The 25,152-nt window shown below is 39.0% G+C and overlaps 1 protein-coding gene across 1 annotated transcript in view; it reads left to right on the plus strand.

The window, feature by feature from the left end:
* Window positions 1-749: 749 nt before the first annotated feature.
* Window positions 750-25,152, plus strand: part of kif6 (kinesin family member 6) — a 99,055-nt gene continuing 74,652 nt past the window's right edge. The window contains exons 1-7 of the mRNA XM_038292755.1: window positions 750-880; window positions 2,388-2,497; window positions 4,586-4,660; window positions 17,161-17,308; window positions 17,428-17,537; window positions 19,669-19,798; window positions 23,708-23,914. Coding sequence (XP_038148683.1) covers window positions 821-880; window positions 2,388-2,497; window positions 4,586-4,660; window positions 17,161-17,308; window positions 17,428-17,537; window positions 19,669-19,798; window positions 23,708-23,914 — 840 coding nt within the window. The 5' untranslated portion in view covers window positions 750-820. The remainder of the gene's footprint in view (window positions 881-2,387; window positions 2,498-4,585; window positions 4,661-17,160; window positions 17,309-17,427; window positions 17,538-19,668; window positions 19,799-23,707; window positions 23,915-25,152) is intronic.

A 25,152-nucleotide genomic window follows, 5' to 3' on the forward strand; every position in this document is an offset into this window, starting at 1 on the left:
TTACACATAAAACAAGTCATTGTCATTGTAGTGTTGCATTGTAGAGTGCATTGTAACACTTTGTCAATTTGTTTCTGAATTAACTCATGATGACCTTTACTGCTTTCTTAAAAAAAATCAAGGCACATGCTGTAAATCACAAGGAAATATAGTCTGTTTCAGTTTTTTTTATTTGACAATGTTTTTGAAATATACATGTACTACCTGATACGCTGATTTCATCTGTCAACACAGTTCCAGGGAGAGCCCTATCTATCTACACATGTATCTGTCTGTCTGTCTGTCTGTCTGTCTGTCTGTCTGTCTGTCTGTCTGTCTGTCTGTCTGTCTGTCTTGTATCACCAATAATTATTAACTAGGCCTCTATACTGTAAGTTAATCTTGATAACAAGTAGCCATCAAAAACTTCTAGTTGGATATTTGTGCATTCATCTTGGAAGAATTGGTTCAGGTCAATTGAATTTCTTGGTTCCCTGCCAACTGCACGTTGAGGCAGCTGCTTTGAGAAGGAAACCTCGGCTGGGTTTGGTGTTTTACACTTAACACAGTCCAAGAACACGCATATTACGCTAAAAACCAAAAAATATATATGCACAATATAAAACTACACAAAAACAATTGTTATTGATAGTTAAATTATTAAGATATTATAAGACTCATGGTGGCAGTAGCCTGAAAAAAAGACGCAAAGCTGGTTAAACATCACGCTCATTAGACGATCTTTGAGGACACCTGTCACCTAGCAACCAGTTGTAACAAATCGCTAGCTCAGCTGCGGTTCTAGGAGTGTTTCCCGAAAAAGCCTGCGTTTAAAGTAAAAATGGTTAAACAAACGATACAAATATTCGGACGTATTAAGCCCACGAAGAAACCCGCGGCGGTAAGTTCATAGTTCACGACCTGATTAGCACGACTTTACAGAAAGTGAAACTATATAAAGTAGTCCGACTGCGTTTTAATACTTTATATAAAGTCTTTATTTAGACAAGCTTTTTAAACTGCAGTATCACACCGCGTGCAAAAATATGTAAATAAGGAGTAACTGAACTCAACTTCCAATAATGCTTCTGTCAAACACTAAATCTCATTAAGTGTGTTTTTTTCCACACTAAATAAGATTTTGTTTTCCTGACTTGTCAGTTAGGACTTTAATGATGATGACTGCTTTCCATAAAGTGTCCCAATAAATCATTCGGATGAACAGGAATCCACAAAAGAGTCTCTGAGCCCCTGGAGCTGGCAACACCTGAAAGGAATGCAGTTATTTTACATTTTGTTCAGTGACACAGTACATGTGCATCTCATGCAGTAACTTGTCTTTTTTTCATTTCCATAAAAACTATTTATGTGATAAAGTTCAAATTATTCTGACTTTCTGTTTTTAAAACACAAGGATAGTGTATATTTTTAAAAATGTTTTAAAAATCTATTTGAGAAATGTAAAAATAGTTTGTATTTTCCCTACTACAAATGAAATTTTAGGCAGCTTTTACATATCCTCTCCTGACAGGTCTGGTATAATAAGATTTTTGCTGCAAACCTTTCAGGAAGAGTGTATTATACACCGAATAAAACTGTAACTTTGTGTTTTTAAAGCTCTTTTTTGAGTATAAACTTTTCTCCACTCCTAAACTTCTGCAGCGCTTTAGCTTTACCTGACAATATTCACCAGAATGAAAGAGCACATCTTTGTCCTGGGGGCTTTTCAGGGTTTGGCACATATCTCTGGAAAAGGAGCGTTGATGAGCATGGCAAAGCAACAAACAGGGTGATGGTGGAAAACCAATCTAATCACTGGGGCCATATCTTTTTTTTTATTCCTCCAGCCCTGGAGATCACTAATTACATCAGTGTCCATTGGAAACATATGCCAGAAGCTCTAAAGCGGAGAACGTGGGTGTGCAGAGGACCCCAGCCGATCCTATTTAAATGGCCTCCGGTGCTAGAGCTCAGTAGATATTGGTTTAATGTTCTACAATTTTCCTTTTCTCCCCTGAGGCCTGGTTTTGGCTTGAATCTGCAGAGCCTGCATGCTCTTTGGGCTGATCCTGATTGCCTCTTTACTTCCTTTTGCTTTTCGCTGAATACATGCGCCATAAACTGCCCTCTTTTCTTTCCTGGGTTATGCGATGCTCAAACCACAAACGTCCAAACCTATATATCTAACTTGATGTATAGACATTTTGTTGAATTTGGACTGCAAATATGACACCACATACAATTATGGCATAGAATCTGTAAAATATATAGTAGAACGGTACATGAATGTTTATGTGACTGCTCTCAAATGCTTCCTAAATGTCATATTATGCTAAACTTTCTGCCTATAGTTACCACTTATACTGTATAAGTTATGTGACTGTTTCTGTTGCCTTTGGATCCCTCAGGTATACTCTGTGGATCAAAAGGAGGATACAAATGCTTCTCTTGAGTTTTTGGTACCTAGGGACCTGGCTGATGGCTTTGTTAACAACAAGAGAGAACGCTACAAGTTCAGGTATTTTCACCTAAAGAAGTTTTCCCCCCTTAAAATAAGTCCCTTTTTAGTTCTTAATACGTCTACTGCTGGGTCCATGTTTCAGAAAACTTTTATTTCAATGTTCTACTAATCTTCCATCTGGCATTGAAAGTTTTAAATACACAATGGCATTCAAGCTGCTTTGCTAAAACGTAAAGAAGTTAAAAAGATGTTAAAAATCTGCAAAGGATTAAAAAAATTTCATATCCATATCTTATTAGCCTCTAGTGGCTTTTGTTTTTTGTATTTTTGGAAAGTATGCAGACAGGAAACGGGATTAGAGGGGGGGAGGAAGAGATGTTGCAAAGGTCTCCAGGCTAGAATCCATATTTGATAGTAAAAATGACACAAAAATAAATTTCTAGCCCTCATTGGAAAGCTACTGTAATTCAAAATATTGATTAATTGAGTTTATTGATCTCACTGTGGAGAATTTTACTCGTTACATCGGGTGTGGTGAGTCGAGCAGCAATAGCTACATTTTTCCAACTCCAGCATCTGCTGCTTGTGAAGCGCATCATGCACGTCAGATTCTCAGAAGCTCATGAGGCGCCACTTCAGCTGCTCAGACGCGTCAAGATGCGCTGCTCCTGCTGCTCAAAACCTGCTGCATGACCTTTTCATGCTCCTTGATGCGCTCCAACCACTGACTTTGCATGTAAACTAGCTGCTTCTGCTGCCTCTATCGCTTGTGGCGACTTTAATATCTGTACTATTTCAGGTTATGCACAACTAAAGTGGCAGGTAGAGAATTTCCAGTTATGAATGGTTTATCTTAGAGGTACAGTGTCAAATGGTTGAAAAAACAAACAGATGCAATAATAATTCTGGAGCACAAGAGAGATAAACGAATAACTAGAGGTTAAACTATAAACTGTTTGTCTTATCCTTCCAAAAAGGAAAATTAAAAACAATCCACTGGACTTTGTTTCCAAGTTTGAAGATGTTTCGCTTCCAATCCAGGAAGCTTTTTCAGTTCAAATGTCAGGAGTAGAGTTGAGTTTGAGGTTTTGTACAGTAGCCCAACAAAGCCTTGTTTTTGTTTTTGCATTGTTTTTAATTTTCTTTTTTCGGAATGACTATGACCTAGATGAGTAAGAATCTTCACCAGCGTATGCTTGTCTTATCCTTTAAAGAACTGGACTAATAGCCTGGCCAGCAGGACTGACTTACATGGGGCTGTAAGTCAGTCTGGTAAGGCTTAATACTTTCCGGTCTAAAACAGACCGGACCAATCATAGCGCAGGAGGCGGGTCCATAATGCAACAGTGCTTTTCTGTAACCATAACAGTCGCGATTGCAGCTGCAACCAAGCAATGTTTTAATGATAGCTTTCATAAAAAAAAAAAAAAAAAAAAAAGTTTTATTTGACTGATTCCAAGCTGTTTCCGCTGACTCTGTTAGTGCTGCCTTTGTCTGCTCCTTTTCAGGCTGATAAACTGTGCAATCAGCTAAAGTCAGTCGCAGTGGTCAGACTATGTCTCTAAAGGAAACTTTGTCTTTTTATTCAATCTAAGCATCAGATTAGTACAAATGAATTAAAAAAAGCTGCATTAAGGATAACCAACACTCCGACCTAGCTCATATGGCTACATTGGAACTTTTTCCCCATGAATAATTCATCCACAAGTCCTGTCAGGGAAGAGCCAGAACATCTGTTTAATGCTTGGCTGCAGCCTCATATACCCTCTGTGCAGAGCCCATGCCATGCTTCCAAGCCTTAAATTCACAGTTAGAAAGTCTGACAGCAGTGGACACTCAGAGCCTCTAAAAACCACACGGTCTTATAATAGCTTGCAGAGGTTCCCCTGTGCCCTTATAGCAATAAAGTTTCCACTTTTAACAACCTTTCTTTGGGCGGATTCTGCTTAAACTTCTCCCCATCTTTCTATGGGTTAAAACATGATAGGTTTAGGTTGTTTTCTAAAACAAAACCACTAGGTCTATTTCAGACATTTAGCAGACAGCTGTGGATGTTGGACATAAATATAATTTCAGGGGCTTTTAGCTTGTTTAATCAGTGCAACCTTAATTAGAACATCTTTGTTCTTTTCTGTTGCTCTCCAGGTTCCAAAAAGTGTTTGATCAACATGTTAATCAAGAGGCAATATTTGAAGAAATAGCCAAACCAGTAGCAGAAAGGTAAGTGAAAGAATCTGTCATTTTTATCTAATTGCTCCGCTTTAGTTTTTTACTTTTCATAGACATCTATTTATGCTTCATTCTCTCTCAGACTAAAGTTAGGCCACACAGATTCAGGCCAGGCTTGTTGACAGGAAGTCAGTAAAGCTCAGCTTTCTTTAAGATGGAAATGAGGGGGGGTCTGTGATGTTTGGCACATTTTAAGCACTTAAACCACTAAGTGGATGGAGCTGGCAGACAAGATGGCACACTGTGCCATCTTGAGAGTGAGAGTGTTTTCTAGCCACAAAGCTGTAGTCTCTGTATTTAACACAGGCTTACAGTAAATGTACACTTGATGTATTTTTTTTCTAATCCAGACTGGTGGTTTTTATATCTAAATAGGGAAGTGGAGGAATAAACACAGTTTTGTTTGCCATTTTCTGATATGGTCTGTTGTTTTTATTTTTACTTTTTATTATTTATTTCAAACTTGTTTGTATTTCCTGGTTCCTTATTTTAGTTAGCCCCAGACATGGTTTCCTTACAAGTTTTTTTTTTTTTTTTTACAGTTTTGTTTTAAGTTTTGCAATTCCCACATTCTTTAGCTGTTTTAGCACCTAGATTACTTTTTTTCCTCATTTCCTTATCTAAGCATTGTTCCCAGCTCTATTTAGGCTGCTGTCTCCCTCCCTTGGGGCCAAATTAATATCATGTTCCCTCCATGAAAGTTAACCGTGTTAATCCACTTCATTTGCTTAGGCTTGTTGGTGTCATCTGGTTGGATTTCATTGATAGGATTTTTAGTCTGCCTTTTTGTGTTCTCTTATATTGAATTTTCACCTCCATCTTTTGTAGTTAACTGTGTCACTAAATCTGATGTTAAACATTTCTATGTAAAAAGTATTTGAAAAAATATTAAATAATCTCATACTAAAAGTTTTAAAACAATGCAACCTCTAAGTTTTGTGCATTATTTAGTAGCAAAAATGACCATATTTGTAAACATTTGTGGCCTTCACCACTGTTTATGTAAACTTACCTGGTAGTGATGTTATGAATTGGCTGAAGCTTCGAGGCGTGTGTTAAATAGTGGAGAGGACGTTTCTGCGAAGCTCGTATCCAGGCTTGCTTCATTTGGGGGATGGGCCAAATAGATGAACTCTGAAGCATCGCTACCCCGCATTAACACATGACCGCTTCAGAAAGTGCTTCAGCTCGCCCTGAACTTCGACAGGCATTCAAACAGCCTCAGTCACCAGTGAAGATGTGGGAGTGTGTAGGAGAGTTGCGGTCAGTTGGATAGAGTTTGTTTATATTCTAGGAATACATTGGTTGGAAAACAACCAATCTGTCATAAACAGGACAGAATGACCCAGTATTCAAGCTGAGTCGGACAAGGGGAAGTTTCAAAACGTTTTGATAACAAAAAAATAATAAAACAGAACAGAAGAGAAACGTGGGCTGCTGAGGATAAGCTGACTGCAGCGGCTGCAGGGGGGCGAGGTGCAACCCATCGCTGGCACTCTGGATGTGGGAGAAACACAGGTAAGTGACCATGATCATCTGACAGAGCGAGTCATTTACCTGGTTTAACAGTTCAGTCCATCCTTTCTAAGAAGGCAAGATCCAGCTGATGGATTGCCAAATGAGATGCGGCCCAGAGCCGTCCAAAGTGCTCCCGGTGCACCAACCCAAGTGAGCAAGCAGGAGACCGATCCAGGTCAGAGAAACAGTTCAGAACCAGACAGTTCTGAGATCCAGGAGTCCATAGCCCAACCAGCGATCCTGATGCAAACAGGAACAGACAGATCCAGGGTTCCAGGAATCCGAGCTAATTTGAGGGCTCAGCGGAGAAGAGCCAGGACATGACCAGGAGACAGAAAACAAACACCAAACCCTCTCAATTCACTGACATTTCACTGACCTTCTGCTGGAGGTTTCTTCCTGTTAAAAGGGAGTTTTTCCTCTCCACTGTCGCTACAAGCATGCTTAGTGTGGGGGATTGTATTTGAGTCAATGAGTCAATGCAATCAACTGGTTTTCCTTAGATAGAAAACTTTGTATCAATTTGACTGTATGATCTGGTTGAACTGTAAAGTGCCTTGAGATGACATGTGTTGTGAATTTGGCGCTATATAAATAAACTGAATTGAAATTGAATTGAATTGACATCGAAACATAATGATAACATAACACTAACAAACAAAGAATAGAAGAGTACACTATGAATACAAACGAATAATGATCTGGCCCCGATAGCTGGGATGAACCATATATATATAGCAGAGGAAGCAGGTTAATAAGATCAATGATAATTAGAGAACGACGAGGGAATGGCAGGTGAATGAAGTGTGTAATCAGATTAGCTACCGGGGCTATGTTCATGACACAATCTAGTTTGGGTAAAATTATTTGTGTTAGTTTGAACCATGTAATGATCAGAACCTGAGAAAGCCAGTGGTTACAGTTTTTACATTAGTGTTAACTAGTATTGCTTTCCAGAATGCAGTTACCATTGTTAGTTGCGTTAGCTGTAAGATATATACTTCCAATCCTGAGGTTGTTGGTTTGAGACTCAACTAAGACTTTTTAAAAGTTACAATAATACTTAACAAGTATTTTGTCAAATGTGCCTATTTTGTATTTGTTTGCCCTTGTACAAATATAGATTGGGTAAAAACACTACCAAATTAGATTGGCTGGTTTAGCTAAAAGATTGCTTGAACATATAACTTCCAACCCGAATAAAACCAAAAACTGTGGAAAAACTATTATTTTTACAGTAAGTACCACTGCCCTGTGGATTTTAGGTGTTTCTTTACTGCTACACAACTAACTTAAATAAACTAGCCATGGCCAACACTTGATGGCTGCTGAGGAGTCTATGTAATCGTTTGAATCAGGTGTGCAGCAACAGAGAGCCATCCAAAACATGCAGGTTGGTTGTACTGTACTTAATGACCAGGATGGAGAGCCAGTGATATACAACATAAAAAGTGCAGCATGTTTAACATTTTCAAAGGTTAATACAAATTAACCAAGGCAAAGGTGGGCTGTCTTCTTCAATTTATTGCGGTCACTTATACATTAATGGGACGTTTCTCTTAATAAACAAAAGCATTTTCGCTTTTATATCCGACAGGAGAATTATTTTCTCATCTACCACATGTCCAGCCAAGGTAAACAGTAGCTCGCTTCCAAAACATTGTGCACAGGCAGAGGCATAGGCCCGGACAAGTAGAGAAAGAAGAGGAAAACAATTTTCATTGAAATCCAGAAGGCAAATTGGTCCTGGCTCCTGTTGATGGGAACTTCAGATAGGGTTAGTTAGCTATTGCTCCTTATCTGTGTTCTCCCTCAGGCTTTTATCACGTACTGCAAATGGTAAACTAAACCTTTTGGCTGCAATTGCAATCCCAAGTTATTGGATATTCCTGCAACAGGATTCTCATTTATATGTGTGCACCTTCTAGAGAGGAAGATTGAAATGAAAGCTAGTTTTTGGCAGCAATATACACTATATTGCCAAAAGTATTTGCTCACCTGCCTTGACTCACATATGAGCTTAAGTGACATCCCGTTCCTAATCCATAGGGTTCAATATGACGTCGGTCCACCCTTTGCAGCTAGAACAGCTTCAACTCTTCTGGGAAGGCTGTCCACAAGGTTTAGGAGTGTGTTTATGAGAATTTTTGACCATTCTTCCAGAAGCGCATTTGTGAGGTCGCACACTGATGTTGGACGAGAAGGCCTGGCTCTCAGTCTCCGCTCTAATTCATCCCAAAGGTGTTCTATCGGGTTGAGGTCAGGACTCTGTGCAGGCCAGTCAAGTTCATCCACACCAGACTCTGTCATCCATGTCTTTATGGACCTTGCTTTGTGCACTGGTGCACAGTCATGTTGGAAGAGGAAGGGGCCAGCTCCAAACTGTTCCCACAAAGTTGGGAGCATGGAATTGTCCAAAATGTCTTGGTATGCTGAAGCATTCAGAGTTCCTTTCACTGGAACTAAGGGGCCAAGCCCAGCTCCTGAAAAACAACCCCACACCATAATCCCCCCTCCACCAAACTTTACACTTGGCACAATGCAGTCAGACAAGTACCGTTCTCCTGGCAACCGCCAAACCCAGACCCGTCCATCAGATTGCCAGATGGAGAAGCGCGATTCGTCACTCCAGAGAACGCGTCTCCACTGCTCTAGAGTCCAGTGGCGGCGTGCTTTACACCACCGCATCCGACGCTTTGCATTGCACTTGGTGATGTATGGCTTGGATGCAGCTGCTCGACCATGGAAACCCATTCCATGAAGCTCTCTGCGCACTGTTCTTGAGCTAATCTGAAGGCCACATGAAGTTTGGAGGTCTGTAGTGATTGACTCTGCAGAAAGTTGGCGACCTCTTCGCACTATGCGCGTCAGCATCCGCTGACCCCGCTCCGTCAGTTTACGTGGCCTACCACTTCGTGGCTGAGTTGCTGTCGTTCCCAAACACTTCCATTTTCTTATAATACAGCTGACAGTTGACTGTGGAATATTTAGGAGCGAGGAAATTTCACGACTGGATTTGTTGCACAGGTGGCATCCTATCACAGTTCCACGCTGGAATTCACTGAGCTCCTGAGAGCGACCCATTCTTTCACAAATGTTTGTAAAAACAGTCTGCATGCCTAGGTGCTTGAATTTATACACCTGTGGCCATGGAAGTGATTGGAACACCTGATTCCAAAAATTTGGATGGGTGAGCAAATACTTTTGGCAATATAGTGTATGTCAGTTGTATTTTATTTATTTTTTTCATGAAACTTTAGTTAGAAAAGAAATGGTCTCGGATTTGATAGGAACAAATCTGAGGTTAGATTTTTAGGCCATCATGCTCAGCCCTGGACCGCATCATCCCAGATACGGATCTCTAACCAGCTAAAGCTAACTTCTTGACAAGATCTTTTGCCTGGTCTTTTGATCAGGGTTCATTTCATATACTTGTGCACCGAAACACATTAATCACTGGAACATGAGTGGTATGATGGCTTGATAGTCACATGTTTATACTTGTGCAAACAGATGAAAGTGGCATTTTTAATTTATCTGAAAATCCTACCCAGGATGAACTGGGCTTATGGAGATCCACCGTTCTTTCCTAATGCCTAGACTTTTTTTATTTCCACATTATGTCACCCAAAGGATCCGTATGTTTAAGGTGTTGCCTTAAAGTTTATCCTGTGGTGTGCCTCAAGTCAACTCAGATGTTGTTAATTACCCTCTGTGAGGCTTACAAAGCAATGACATCATCAGCTGGGCTTTCCCTGGTTAGTTAAAGGCATAGTAACTTGGACTATGTGAAGCTCTGAACATATAAAACAGCTGTAAAAAACAAAAATATCCCTTCTCTCTTTATTTAACATTGAAATAATGATAATAATGTTAGTAATCCTAGCTGAAATGGAGCCCAACAGTTTAGCCCTTTTTAATTTCAGCCAGTGATTGAAAAAGGCCCAAAGCTTTTTTCAATGAATGGTTAAAGATCATGGCAATTTTTAAATAGAGTTAAACGTTTTTGGCCAAATGAAACATGACATGCTATACATAAAACCTCTTGTATAAAAGAGAGAATGTTTAATTTACAGATGATGCGGAAATAAATAACAACCTTTATTCCACAGATGCATCTTTCTTCTTTTTTTTTTTTGAATTATAGTTTCGAAACATCTTAAAAAGAAAACAGAAATTTCCTGCAATCAAATATTATTTTGTCAGTCATGTAGAAAAAGTTCTTCCTCTCTGTATCTCAACCAAACTATCCTCACCTCCGATCAGCTCTACCATCCTCTCAACATTCCACACAGCCAACTTTTTTTTACTTCAGGACCTTTGGAATCCCACAAGTGCTTTTGATTTTCTTAGTTATTAGGAGACATAAACAACAGTTGACTAATGGCTCTAATGTGACTGACCTGACTTTACAGAGGTTCATTGACCTGAGTATTAAATTGCCACCCTTAGCTAACAATTTACTAGTTCTCACAATGTTGTGGCAGCTGGTATACATCAGGATAAAAAGCAGCCGTCAAAACCAGGCAGCATCTTTCCTTATTAATAGGAAATTGCCAAGTCTGTGAAATGAGACGCTTGTCTGTAGTCTAGTCATTCTGTGGAGCCATGACCAGTCTGTCTCCCCAGTATGGTGCGTTTTAGTTCACTGTGGGCTCCTTATACGCTCAGGAGCAGGAGTGTTGTTTCCATGTTTCCTCAAATGGACCAAAACTGCGTATTCAGAATTATTTAAGGGCCAAAATAAAATAATTGAACAACACTCTGAGATTATACTGTGATTTTAGTTTTAACTGCCCCACAAAATATGAGCATGCAATATTCTAATTAAACAAAGTAGACACAGTTCTTAAAATAAGTCGCTGTTTAAATCATTTTAGGCCCAAAACTTATAAAGGGTTTTCACACATTTGCCATCATTAAAAGATTATCTTCAAATGTGCAGCTCTACTTGAGCTGTATTGAAAAAAAGTTAAAAACATTTTGCCCATTTTCAGCAGCAGTAAACGAACTGGGCAAGTATTTCTTTGAAAATACTTCCTGTATTTAACTAACTTAAATAAAAGATTTAAAAAAATAATTTTGTTACACTAAGGCACAAGTGTCAAACTGGTTCCAGAAAGGGCCATGTGGCTGCAGGTTTTCTTTCTAACCAAGCAATGGCACAGCAGACTGCATTCATCTCATCAAGTCATCATGTTAAGACTGCACTCACTTGATGAGATGAATGGAGTCTGGTGTGCCATTGCTTGGTTGGAAAGAAAACCTGCAGCCACACGACCCTTTCTGGAACCCGGTTTGACATCCCTGCACTAAGGTATTAATACAGATTGTCCAATGTCTGGTTATTGAAAGACAAATACTTTGTGTTGTGCTTAACATTTTAAGTTTTGAGACAGATTTTAATTGCTTTCATAAATTCAGGTGCTCTAGTTTCCAGGTGTATCATGATACTTATATTCCAGACTCAATTTTCCCAGGAAAATATTTTACTTTTGATGCCTTCTGTGATACTATGGGGATATAAAATGCCATGCAGTGAAAGGCATAATCACGATATTTTCTTTTAATTTGAAAAACTCTACTTTATCAATCTCAACATTGAACATGCTTCCTCAAAAGAATCAGAGAATCTTGGTAAATAAGTGTGCAAATAAATGCAAAATAGCCCAAAATAACAAACTTTGACACTATTTTAAGTTTGATTCTCCCAATCTGGAAATCTAAAACTGTAGCAAAAATATGCAAACAAAACTTGTATTTAGTATCAATACCACACCAAATTAGTGTGTATCTATACCAGGGATAACCAATTAAAAATCAGCAGGGTCCGAATAAAGAAAATCAATAACCAGCTAAGGTATGTAGCCTTTTTGAATTATAATCTGTTACATTAAACATCATTTAACACTGATATAAAATGCAAGTGTCTATACATACATGGTATACATTGAATTTTTAAATAAAAGATATAAAAATAAGAATGTTTGCCTTTTTAAAAACTAAATTGTTTTTGATTGTTTGGTATATAGGCAATTTCAACACTCACTTTTTTTTTTTTAAAACACCTGAACTGACTGTGCTCATTCGTGGGCCTGGATTGATATTTACAGGTGCTGGTCATAAAATTAGAATATCATGAAAAAGTAGATTGATTTCAGTAATTCCATTTAAAAAGTGAAACTTGTATATTATATTCATACATTACATACAAACTCATATATTTCAGATGTTTATTTTGTTTAATTTTGATGATTACAAATGACAACAAATGAAAATCTCAAATTCATCATATCAGAAAATTAGAATATTGTGAAAAGGTTCAAAATTGATGGCCCCTGGTGCCACACTCTAATCAGCTAATTAACTCAAACCACCTGCAAAAGCCTTTAAATGGTCTTTCAGTCTAGTTCTATAGGCTACACAATCATGGGGAAGACTGCTGACTTGACAGTTGTCCAAAAGACGACCATCGACACCTTGCACAAGGAGGGCAAGACACAAAAGGTCATCGCTAAAGAGGCTGGCTGTTCACAGAGCTCAGTGTCCAAGCACATTAATAGAGAGGCGAAGGGAAGGAAAAGATGTGGTCGAAAAAAGTGTACAAGCAAGAGAGATAACCGCACCCTGGAGAGGATTGTGAAACAAAACCCCTTCAAAAATGTGGGGGAGATTCACAAAGAGTGGACTGCAGCTGGAGTGAGTGCTTCAAGAACCACCACACACAGACGTATGAAAGACATGGGTTTCTGCTGTCGCATTCCTTGTGTCAAGCCCCTCTTGAACCACAGACAGCGTCAGAAGCGTCTAAAGAGAAACAGGACTGGACTGCTGGTGAGTGGTCCAAAGTCATGTTCTCTGATGAAAGTAAATTTTGCATTTCCTTTGGAAATCAAGGTCCCAGAGTCTGGAGGAAAAGAAGAGAGGCACTTCATCCACGTTGCTTGAAGTCCAGTGTAAAGTTTCCACAGTCAGTGATGGTTTGGGGTGCCATGTCATCTGCTGGTGTTGGTCCATTGTGTTTTCTGAGGTCCAGGGTCAACGCAGCCACATACCAGGAAGTTTTAGAGCACTTCATGCTTCCTGCAGCTGACCAACTTTTTGGAGATGCAGATTTCATTTTCCAACAGCACTTGGCACCTGCACACAGTGCCAAAGCTACCAGTACCTGGTTGAAGGACCATGGTATCCCTGTTCTTAATTGGCCAGCAAACTCTCCTGACCTTAACCCCATAGAAAATCTATGGGGTATTGTGAAGAAGAAGATGCAATACACCAGACCCAACAATTCAGAAGAGCTAAAAGCCACTATTAGAGCAACCTGGGCTATCATAACACCTGAGCAGTGCCACAGACTGATCGACTCCATGCCACGCCGCATTGCTGCAGTAATACAGGCCAAAGGAGGCCCAACTAAATACTGAGTGCTGTACATGCTCATACTTTTCATGTTCATACTTTTCAGTTGGCCAACATTTCTATAAATCCTTTGTTTTTATTGGTCTTCAGTAATATTCTAATTTTCTGATATGATGAATTTGAGATTTTCATTTGTTGTCATTTGTAATCATCAAAATTAAACAAAATAAACATCTGAAATATATGAGTTTGTATGTAATGTATGAATATAATATACAAGTTTCACTTTTTAAATGGAATTACTGAAATCAATCTACTTTTTTATGATATTCTAATTTTATGACCAGCACCTGTATTGTTGATTATGAATCCTGCTCACAGCAGCAAGTTGAGCCAAACGTACTCAAAAACTCAGCTCATTGGCTAATTTGTATCACGTGTAGCCTGGTCCTGGGAGCTCCGGATGGCGTTACCATATTAACAGGAGAAGCGATACAAGTGACAGTCCATTAATCGTGACCACTGATCTATACCTTTTAGATTATGAATACTTTTAGTATATGCTGTCAAATCTTAAAATTAGCCCAATTATATTTGCAAAGTAGCCCAGGCTTAATCAATCCATTTGGATGAGGATCATCTGTCAAAATTTTTTTATTTTTTTATTTATTCTTTAAATTTATTTTAATTTTTTTGCAGTTTTGCCCTGTATTCAGCTTAATCTATTCTCCCATCAAAACTCACCGGCTCCCTCTCCCTGCTGGCAACAAAACAATCTCCACAGAGTGATGATTCCAACATCATCTGGCTTGGTGCAGATGTTGAGGTCAGGATGATGAGCTGTGATAGTTTTCTGCATGTCTTTAACATACCAATGGTTAGTTGTTTTGGTAGAATTTTTTTTTATACTCATGAGTTATTCCAGTGTTATTTTGTGGATCAGAAACCAGAAAGTTTTGAAACCTCTGATCTTGCAGATAGAGAGCAATACGAATGAACCTAAGTGGTAATTAGGCGACGCTGCTATAAACTACTTAATTACTTCATCTCTGAACTGTCTGCTGTGTTTTCATTGGGCTGTTTGTCCTCTAATGCTTTGTTTTTAAACCTGCTACTCAATGCTCTGCAAGTTTTAGATGTTTCTCTGCAATACCACACCTGATTCCGATGAATGCAGATCAGCAAAACCTGTTAATGACCAATGAGTAAAAGCAGGCAAACATCCTGACCAGCATTGTATGCCTTGAGGACAGGGCTGGAAAAATATTCCTCTAATGTTCATAACATGCCATGAGGCAATCAGAGGGGGACTGTATTTACACTGGATATAAATTATGCAGACTGGTATTAATGAGTAGTTTCTGAAATCAACGGTTTTTGCATGAAGTTCTTTCTTAATTATTATTTCTTCTTTTTTCGAACTAATCCTTGAAGACGGAGGCACTCTACTTCTATACCATAACACCCTAATTAATTAAATTTTTGAGAAAATGGAAAAGCATTTCTGCAAATCATGACAACAGCCATTGTCTCGCTGTGGTGTAACAGAAACCACTATATTCATCACTCAAAAAGTAGTTTTAAAACAGAACAGCATAAATGGCTTAAGGAGAAGAAGAAGAGTCAGCATGATGATTGTTGGGCTGGCAACGCAGACGCTGTGTCTGCATTGTGATCCCACTTCACAAGACAGCGAGACCTGCAGCCGAAGTTCAGACCAGTTCTGTATAGGGGCCAGGAAAGCTGAGGTGTAAACAGGAACAAGAGCTGGGACACGCCCAAACCTCAGTGGTATGGCCCGGGCCGCATCATTAGTACTGACGTTAAGCTAAAACATTGAGCCTTTTCTCCCCGCTGCCATGACTCATACTCAAGTGAATTGATGCCCAATGGTCATCCAAGTTAGGCTGACCATGCATCATCCATTCGACTGGACCAGTGTTCTATTTTAACTGATCGTAAAATATATACAGTATATGTTAATCTTAACGCTAATTCCTCCCTGTTCTTTTACCTCCTGTTGCTGATTTATCTCAACTCATCTCAATTGTAGTTTTGGTGTTTAAATATTACATCTCGCTGGAGTCTCATCTTTTTAGATAGAAACTGGTTTCCATCCCTCTGTTCACGTTTAGAATAACAGCTCCATGCCAAATCCAAATATATCCGTCTCAGCTTAGCTGCAAAGGTTTGAGCTCCTAGTGTCAGTCATGCTCCAAAACAGTCCTTCCTCACCAGCAGATGTCTGTCGCCATAGCTGCTCAGGAATCACTGCCAGGCTTTAATGTGGATTTTAAGTGTCAGGTTTAATTTGCAAAGACTCTTAGTGGCTTTGGGTAGTTCCAGAAATTAGAATGGAGATGTCATACTGGGACTATGTTGCTAGGGAGCAAAAATGTGTGGACAGAAATGGGGAATGCTATGGCTGTTGAGGCCAGATGAAGGAAGTCTGCCTACTTTTTGGATCTTACCATTTTAACCTTGTAATTAGAGAGTTTTTAACTTTCAGTGAATAGTCTTTTTTCCTGTATTAGATGAATCAAACACAGCTTGTTGTGTACCTTTGTACCTGTATCAAATGATTTAGTGATCCATAAAACTTCAGAATGAAGACGTACTTAATCACAGCTTGTATTTGAGAAAGAAGTTCTCCATTAATTAAATTTGCAAATGCTCAAACTGCACTGCAACAAATCTAGATATAAGTAAAAATGTCTTAATTTACCAGTAAGTTTATTTAGCCTTAAGTTGAGCAGGTAAATAAGATTATTTGTCAATGGAATTAGTGGTTTTACTCTCTTATTTAGACAAAATGCACTTGGAATAAGACACTGCAATTGTTTTTTCTTATGGTAAATGTAAATTGTCTTGTTCCATTGGCAAAGTGTCTCACCTCCTCAATTCAAGAAAAAATGCACTTATTTTAAAGCTACAGTGTGTAATTTTCAGCGACATCTAGCGGTCAGACTGCAGACCGCAGCAACATGAACATCTCCCCCCCCCCACCGCTTCTCCCCCCCAACAGTACGGCGAGCGTTACGGGACAAAATGTCTTCCACGACGTCCGCATCACCTACCTTCGCAAGTGATGAGGTTTGTTTAAATAGATAATTTTACAGATAGTATTTCATTAGTCTGTGTGTTCAGTCTCAGTTCATCTCTCTCAACTTGCCGTAGTTACTTTCGAGCGTAATGGGCAATCTCGCAATCGCTAGTTTGTTGGCTCTGCGCTGCCGTAGCGCAAAGATGTCTGCCTCCATGGCTGCGAGACCCGCTCCTATGTAATTATAAATAACGAATTCTAAGGCAACGCAAATATTAAGGTTAAGAGGCTGAGCTCGTAGATGATGATAAGTAACATAGTTATGTATAATATATTACATTTCTGATTGTATATCCCTGTAATTATTACACACTGTAGCTTTAAGAAAGAAATTACTTATTGAGATAAAAAAAAAATTTTGCAGTGTGTAAATGTAACAATTCTTTGAAATGTGTTTTTATGCATGAAGATGAAATTTCTCACAGGTAAAAGATCGTACATCTATGTGGTTAAATCAATTCAGGCAATCTGTTCTTCAGAAAATTCTTCTTCTTTTTATTGTTCTGTGCAGTGCGCTGGCCGGTTATAATGGAACCATATTCGCTTATGGACAGACGGGAAGTGGGAAGACGTTCACTATCACTGGAGGAGCTGAGCTTTACAGCGATCGAGGTATCATACCGCGTACCCTGTCCTACCTGTACGAACGCTTCCGCCAGGTCAGAGCAGCCTCCTCTGCGTTTACAAATCTGCAAAAAGAAAAGCTGCAAATCTTCCACAGCATCTGCCAAATGTGACAAAAAACTATCATTTCAGATTGTATAACTTTTCTTCACAGGAAAGCAGCATGATATTCTCCACACACATCTCTTACCTGGAGATTTACAACGAGGTGGGATACGACCTTTTGGATCCCAGATATGAGGCCTCGCGCCTGGAAGACCTACCGTCAGTCATTTTCTCAAACCTTTTTTATGGCCTTTCTTTAAATTGTGAAAATATTCGCTGTGTCAGATAGATTTCACATGAGTCAGACTTAAAGCCACTCCTTGTTGAAATATGAAGACAGTGAGACTGTCCCCCTCTTCATACGGCTGAGTAAAATCCAGCCTGGGGGTAGACTGCGTGAATTGGGGTCAGTGATTAGAACTTTAATCCTCCCCATTTCCCTCTCTCTGTAATTCTATTATTTATTCCTGCTGCCTCTATCTAAAAAAAACGTATAATTACAAACTCCACCTGTTGCCTTTGATTATTTTTCCTTTTTCTCACACATTAGTGAGACAGTAAGTATTATCAAGGCAAGACTTGTAGACATGGCACTAACTGATACATCAGTTTGAAAGAAGTAGTACATGGTTTTCATGTACCACTTCATTTTAAGTCACATCTGAACTAGAACTCAAGGTTTTAGATACCCACAAATCACAGTCCTCTGGAAATAGCCAGGCCCATTGTGAACCATGCTGTGGCCATACTTGCTGAATCATGAAGAGGTTGTGGCAGTGACAAATTTCCCCCCTTTTTTCATCCTTCTCCATCTTTCCTTCATTTCCAACATAGCCCGCCCTCCCTTCTTTCTGACATTCCTGCACCATTTGATCTAGCTTTACATTTCTCTCTCCATCTGTTTTCATCACGCACTCATCTTTCCATCCTCTGGATTCCTAAAAATCTGCAAATTACCCTCATTCACTCCAATGTTTATATCATTTTTATTTTTTTATTTTGCAACAATCTAACTATACGTAGGTTTGGCTCGGCTGTTGAGCAAAATTACTCTGCCAGGATGCAGCTCTGAATGACAATAAGATTAATACTGTTTTATCAGAGCACTCCAATTACCTGCACATGTTAACATAATTATCCGCACGTGTTCTCCAATTATTCCTCCCTGTTTGACGCGTCAGTCAAGTAGCTGTACTCTCACTTTACTGGTGGCTGGATGGAAATGATGTGGTAGGGTTTCAGGAGTAATTTAGACCCATCTGTGTTTCAAATCGCCTGATGTGGGTGAGTAACAATCACCAGTTTGTTTCTAAGATCTTGCCTTGTCTGTTATCAACTTATGAACACCCAGATAGATAAATCCCATGCAAGACTAGGCTGCAGCTCAGACTGTTTGGATTAAGTGCTGAGTGACGCCAAGACCAAGGGAGGTAAATAGATGACATAACTGATTGTTATGCCATGATTTGACAATTAGCTTGTGGATTGGTGTTAAATTATGCAGTCTGTTATAAAGGTGTGTTGCTGTGACGTTTTTTTTCCTCAAGCAAAGTCTTATAGAATAAGCTAACTGGTTTTATATATATCTCCAAAAAAGTAAGAATTTCTTTTTTTTTTTTTTTTGGTCATATACAGTGCCTTACAAAAGAATTATAACCTCTTCAACTATTGCCACATTACAGCTCCTCTTCCTTCTTTACTTCTGTCGGAATATTACTGTACCCCTCACTGGTGCGACAGGAAGTGGATTATTACAGCATATATTAGGGGACATAATGCATAGTGGGCATTATAAGGCATATTAGGGCACACCCACAATGTGTGGAAAATATCAAACACCAGTTTATAGTGTAAACGTTTGACACTATACACTAGATTTAGATCTAGATTTAGAGTATTGCTCCAACTCCATCTGTTAACTGTTAAATACTTTTAAAAATGTTATTTAAACTTGATTTAGTTTGGACCGAAACATATACTTTAAATTTCTTTAATTAAAATGAGGAATTTACTGTGCTGTGTTTGTAATGTGTATACAGGTTTAAACAATTCAACCACATTGCTATGTTTCAACCCACAGAGAGGAACACTAAGATGGTTAAATATAGCAAAAATGAACACGGAAATGTTCAAAACTGCACAGTAACATAAGGAAACTCTTAAGGTCCGATATTTAAAGTTGTTTCATATCAAGTGGATTTGGGATTTAGATGTAAAAAAAAAAAAAAAAATAGCTGGGTTCAAAACTTTTTCTAAATTAAAGATCTAATTCATGACTTCATTTTTTATTATTCCATGGATGTAATTATGATCTAAATGTTGTTAAAGATGATGATTTTGCTTTTGTCAGGAAAGTGATGATTATGGAGGATCCAGAGCAGAACATCCACCTGAAGAATTTATCTATGCAGCAGTCTACTAATGAGGAAGAGGCTCTGAATCTGCTCTTCCTTGGGGACACTAACCGTATGATTGCAGAAGTAAGAAAATCTTAACAAATATAAGTCAGGACTCTAAACCTATAGGCTAAAATACCACTGACCACTTCCAGGAAAAGTGCCATTAAAAGTTATGTGTTTTTTTCTTTTTCTAAATGCAATATTCATTCTAAAAACTACCTTAGTACCCTGCTAAAACATTATTTTAGTTCCCAGCGGGCCCTTTTATCAGCTCCTTTTCCCTGTTAAACTACTTTCTCTCTGTAATTTATGTTTATATTGTGGTGTGCTTTTTTTATTTTCATCACCCGCTCAGGCTTCTTGCACTGATCATGAGATATGAGGTGACTCTGCTTTTGCTTTTCAAAGTGAGGTTTTGAAGGAAGAAAGCTGATCTCACCTAATCTACTCTAGTTGCGGTCTTGCTTGTAAATACATGACAGTAAAAGGGACCCAGATTTTGATCAACGATTTACTTTTCTTTACTTTGACGTCAATTGTTGTTGTGGTTGGGATTCTCCCATGTTAACTGTTTTTTATTGGTAGAACTGTATTAAAAGTATTTTATAATTATATGCAATACAGCTCCTTGGTGTAAACTAGAAAGGGCATTTTATTGAAAACATCTTCATATAAGGAAAAGAGCCATACTTCGGAGAGACCCCACAATCATCCACCCACATAGCGACATTTGTTTTGCCTTGTGTTTGACCGCATCCTTAAAAGCCCCCCTGAGCCTCAAACAAACAAAGAACCACTAATATTGTTCATTTATCTTTGTAAGAATCATCCAAGAAGTTTGTTTCGATAAGGCTAACAGCAATGCTTTCTTTCTTCTCATGATCCCATCCCTGTAGATAAAAGATGACACATCCATTCAGGCAAAGCTCAAAAGACCATGAGCTCACTCGCTTTGAGAGGTTTATTGGACTCGAAATAAAATGCTCCCCCATCATCAACGTTTGGGGAATATTTTCTCCCATCTGGTGTTTTCTGAGTCTCTTTGTTGTTTAAACGGATGCAAAACTTGAAGTCCTCTTCCTGCAGTGAGCTCTATAACATTTAAGAATCAATGCTTTTTAGGTTTTCAAAATCGGTATGAAACATTTGTGTAATGTCATAAAGGTTTGCACTTTTTGTCAGCAGAAGGCTCCTTTCTGATGTGACATTGCAGCAAAGTGTGAGGTCAGAACACTATGTGGTTCAGACATGTGGTTTACACAGCCTGCAATGAGGGGTGCTTTCATGCCCTTCCTCTGTAGCTTGTATAAATTTATATTACGTGACACGTTTATCTTAATCTGAGGTTCTAACCAGTAAACCTTTGTTCTTTGATAGAACCCTCTCACCTCTGTAATATGGAACAGAGAGTATTATGATGAATATCCTGGATAATGCCCTTCCGACCATTGTGCGTTGAAGAAGGACGAAACAAATATAAGAACAAACAAAAAAATCTTACCTGTAAGAGAAAAGTAGCAGCTCTTCGTCAGAAATGTGTAGCAGCAGGTGAAGGAGCGGTAATGCTCTACATCTCGTTTAACAAGAGGATACCTCATTCATATGGAACACTTCCTGATATTTCAAAGACTTAAAACCAGGGAGATCGGCCATTTCAGAAGCTTTGATACCTTTTATATAACGTGATACCCACTGATTTTCATAAGGGGTAACTGGCTAATAGGGGGGCATACCTGTAACTATGAGTTTTAGGTTTTTGAAAGTTACAAAAGAATTTTGCGCATTTAATGTGTTTAAAGGCTGACACAGAGTCCAATTCAATTCATTTTATTTATATAGCGCCAATTCATAACACATGTCATCTCAAGGCACTTTACTGAGACAATTCAACCAAATCATATTCAGATTGGCTCAAAGTTTTCTATCGAAAGAAAACCAGTTGACTGCGTCGACTCATTGACTCCAAGGCAATCCCTCACACCAAGCATGCTTGTAGCAACAGTGGAGAGGAAAAACTCCCTTTTAACAGGAATAATTCTCCAGCAGATCCAGGCTCAGTGTGAGCGGCCATCTGCTGAGGCTGACTGGGGTTCAAAAAGACAAAAGCAGATATAGAAAAAGAAGGCGAGATACAAAAGGCAACTGTAAACCAGCTCCACAGGTGACCCCGTCCAGGAAACACAGCCAGGCAGGCAAGCTCAGAGCCAGCTCCCATGTCAGAGGATGAAGAGAGCACATCCAGCTAGTCACAGTCAGAGAAACAGGACTACACTGGGAAAACAGGCTAAGCTCCAACATCTATAAACAAAGGTGTCGATGGCAGCTGGTATTTCTCTCCAGGATGGTGTCACAGCCAAACAGGAACAGACCGATTGAACTTACAAATTCTGCAGAGTGGGAGAATAGAGATAGAATGATGAAATGGGGGTCCCTATGTCCTCCAGCAGTCTAAGCCTATAGCGGCATAACTATAGAGGTAGCTCAGTCCTACTTTGTCACCTAAATTCCTGCCTGCTGACACAATAAAAAATATTGTGTTATTGTTACTTTTATTACTTAGCTCTTTATTGAAATAAATAAGAGAGATGTGTTTGATCAAAATATTAGTGCAGATATTGTTTAAAATGAACCCTTAAAGGAAGGTAATAGATTGAGATATTCACAAAAGCAACAGTATTACCTTTTAGCTGCTAAGAACGACATGTTTATATCACTACACCTTTAAAGGCGGAGAAATTATGATCTAATGTTAACTTGGCCTACATTTACTTAGATAATAGTTTATACGCTTCTTATCTGGTCTATTTATAAAATTTTATAAAAGATAAGATTTTCTCATCTGGTCTATTTATAAAATTCTATAAAAGATAAGATTACATTTAATAGTGATAAGGATGCCTTTAAAATTGAGTTAATATTTAAATGCTAATTACCAACATACCTGCTTCTTATGGCTGACCAGACCTTGTCTTTAGGCACAAAAAGCATTAAAAACTTTTTTTTTAACCAAATAATTCCCTTGTATATTCATCCAAAACAAAAGGTTTGGAGTCAGCCTTCATTTAATAACAATCTTTATAACAAGCTTTAATAATCTTTCAGTTTAAGACGACAATTTCAGGTTGTTTTTAGACAGAGGGCAACTATGACTCTTATTGTTTTTAATGATCGGTAATCCAAAGAGTTGGCTTTCATTTTAGTGCTTAACTAAACTGAAATTCTTCCCTTTGCATGTGCCTGTGTGCTTGACCTTTGACCCATTTCTTTTAACTAAAGAAATATAGAAAGCGATCCTTTTCTTATATCTAAGAGCTGTCTGGGATTTCTCTAAAAGATATTCCATGGACATGTGTAGAGTGATGGGAATTCAGTTTGAGGAAAGGGAAGACAGCTGCAGGTTAAGATTGTGAAATGTCTGTCATGACCTACCAAGACCCTAACAAGCAGGTGTTGACACATTTTGCCAACTAGACGTCAGCCTTAGGGAACCTTTCTTTGTGTTTGGTTTTAAATGACCTGAGCTGTCATGTTTAAATTTATGTTGTCAAGCAAAGAAAGAAAAGGTTCTCCAAGGTCACTTATAATCAGAAAAGGGGAAACAATAACATTAATTGCATTGCATGTGCTATTCCATGCACTAATGTGCTTCTATACTATTTTTAAGTTAAACCTTCTAAGTTTATCAAATGGTACATAAATAGAAAAGAAGCTCAAATTCAAGGCATAAAGATTTCCTCTGTGAACAACGGTCTCTACAATGACCAACCCTCTGGGTAAGGATGCTTTTGTGTAGAAACTGAGTCTACTCTGTTTCTGTGTCTTTCATATAGATTAGAATACTTTATATTGTAGTATACAGGGGAGTTTTTGGAAAGCAGTATTTCTGTGTGTACTTTTCTTTGGTTTAGATGGCTGATGAGGAGATGGCTAAGAGGAGCAGAAAACAGTGTTTATTTTCTGACGGAGCTGTCTTGTTTCTGTATTCCTCAGACCCCCATGAACCAGGCCTCTACTCGTTCGCACTGTGTTTTCACCATACATCTCTGCAGGCGTGAACCGGGCTCAGCCACTTTGCGGCGATCCAAACTCCACCTTGTGGACCTAGCTGGATCAGACCGAGTAAGCAAGACAGGCTTGGAAGGGCAGCTGCTCACCGAGGCCAAGTACATCAACCTGTCACTGCATTACCTGGAGCAGGTATACACATAGTTTATAGGTATACACATATTTATGCAATGTTTTATCCTTTTTTGTTAACCACTTTTTTCATGATTTTGGAAATATTTTTCTTGCATTGGTAAAGGAAATAAAGAGTTTTTTTGCAGAGTAAATATTGGATTATAAATGTCAAATTGTCTTTTAGTTCTTTACATTAGATAGACATCTGGTAACTGTCTGATAGCACCTTTGATGCCATCAGTATTCCCTATGGTGGCTCTTTTCAGAAATCAAATCCTAAATACACCATTAATGCTCCTTATTTTAACCCATTAAGTCTTAAGGGCTGGTTATACTCCCCCAGCAGTGTGTCGCAGTGAGCTTGTCGCAAGTATGACGCAGACATTTTTGATTTATGCTCAATATGGAACCATGGTCTGCGGTATGTTGGTCCACGCCACAACGCAAGAGGGACAATCACAAACTAGCTGTGGGTCTAGATACGGCTGAGGCGGTGAGGAAGAGAGGGCAAGTTTTTCTGACACCGGAGGGACATGAGGGGCAAAAAGAGCGGGAATCCAGATGCAAAAAGGGTCCCAGCGTTCTCACGCACCTCACTCTTCTAGCTGGTCCATCTTCACGAGCCGTTTCTCCACAATGGCGGTCATAGGAACAAAACAAGTCGGTAAGGTACCAAACAGGAAAAAACGCATAGTGTAGAGCGGATGTAGATTTGACCAATCAGAGGCCTCCTGTCTGCGACGGGACGTCCCTGCGTTCACTGCGATACCTACACAGACGATCTAGTTTCGAAGTATAAATCCACCTTTAGACTTAGACAACTTTAATTGTCATTTTGTATACACAGGGTTTATACAAAACAAAATGTTGTTTTGTACACATAAAATAATATTGCAACCACTTTTGGCATATACACTATATTGCCAAAAGTATTTGCTCACCTGCCTTGACTCACATATGAGCTTAAGTGACATCCCGTTCCTAATCCATAGGGTTCAATATGACGTCGGTCCACCCTTTGCAGCTAGAACAGCTTCAACTCTTCTGGGAAGGCTGTCCACAAGGTTTAGGAGTGTGTTTATGGGAATTTTTGACCATTCTTCCAGAAGCGCATTTGTGAGGTCGCACACTGATGTTGGACGAGAAGGCCTGGCTCTCAGTCTCCGCTCTAATTCATCCCAAAGGTGTTCTATCGGGTTGAGGTCAGGACTCTGTGCAGGCCAGTCAAGTTCATCCACACCAGACTCTGTCATCCA

This window comes from Cyprinodon tularosa, unplaced genomic scaffold (genome assembly GCF_016077235.1).
Source record: "Cyprinodon tularosa strain WSP-4 unplaced genomic scaffold, ASM1607723v1 ctg316, whole genome shotgun sequence".
NCBI lineage: Eukaryota > Metazoa > Chordata > Actinopteri > Cyprinodontiformes > Cyprinodontidae > Cyprinodon > Cyprinodon tularosa.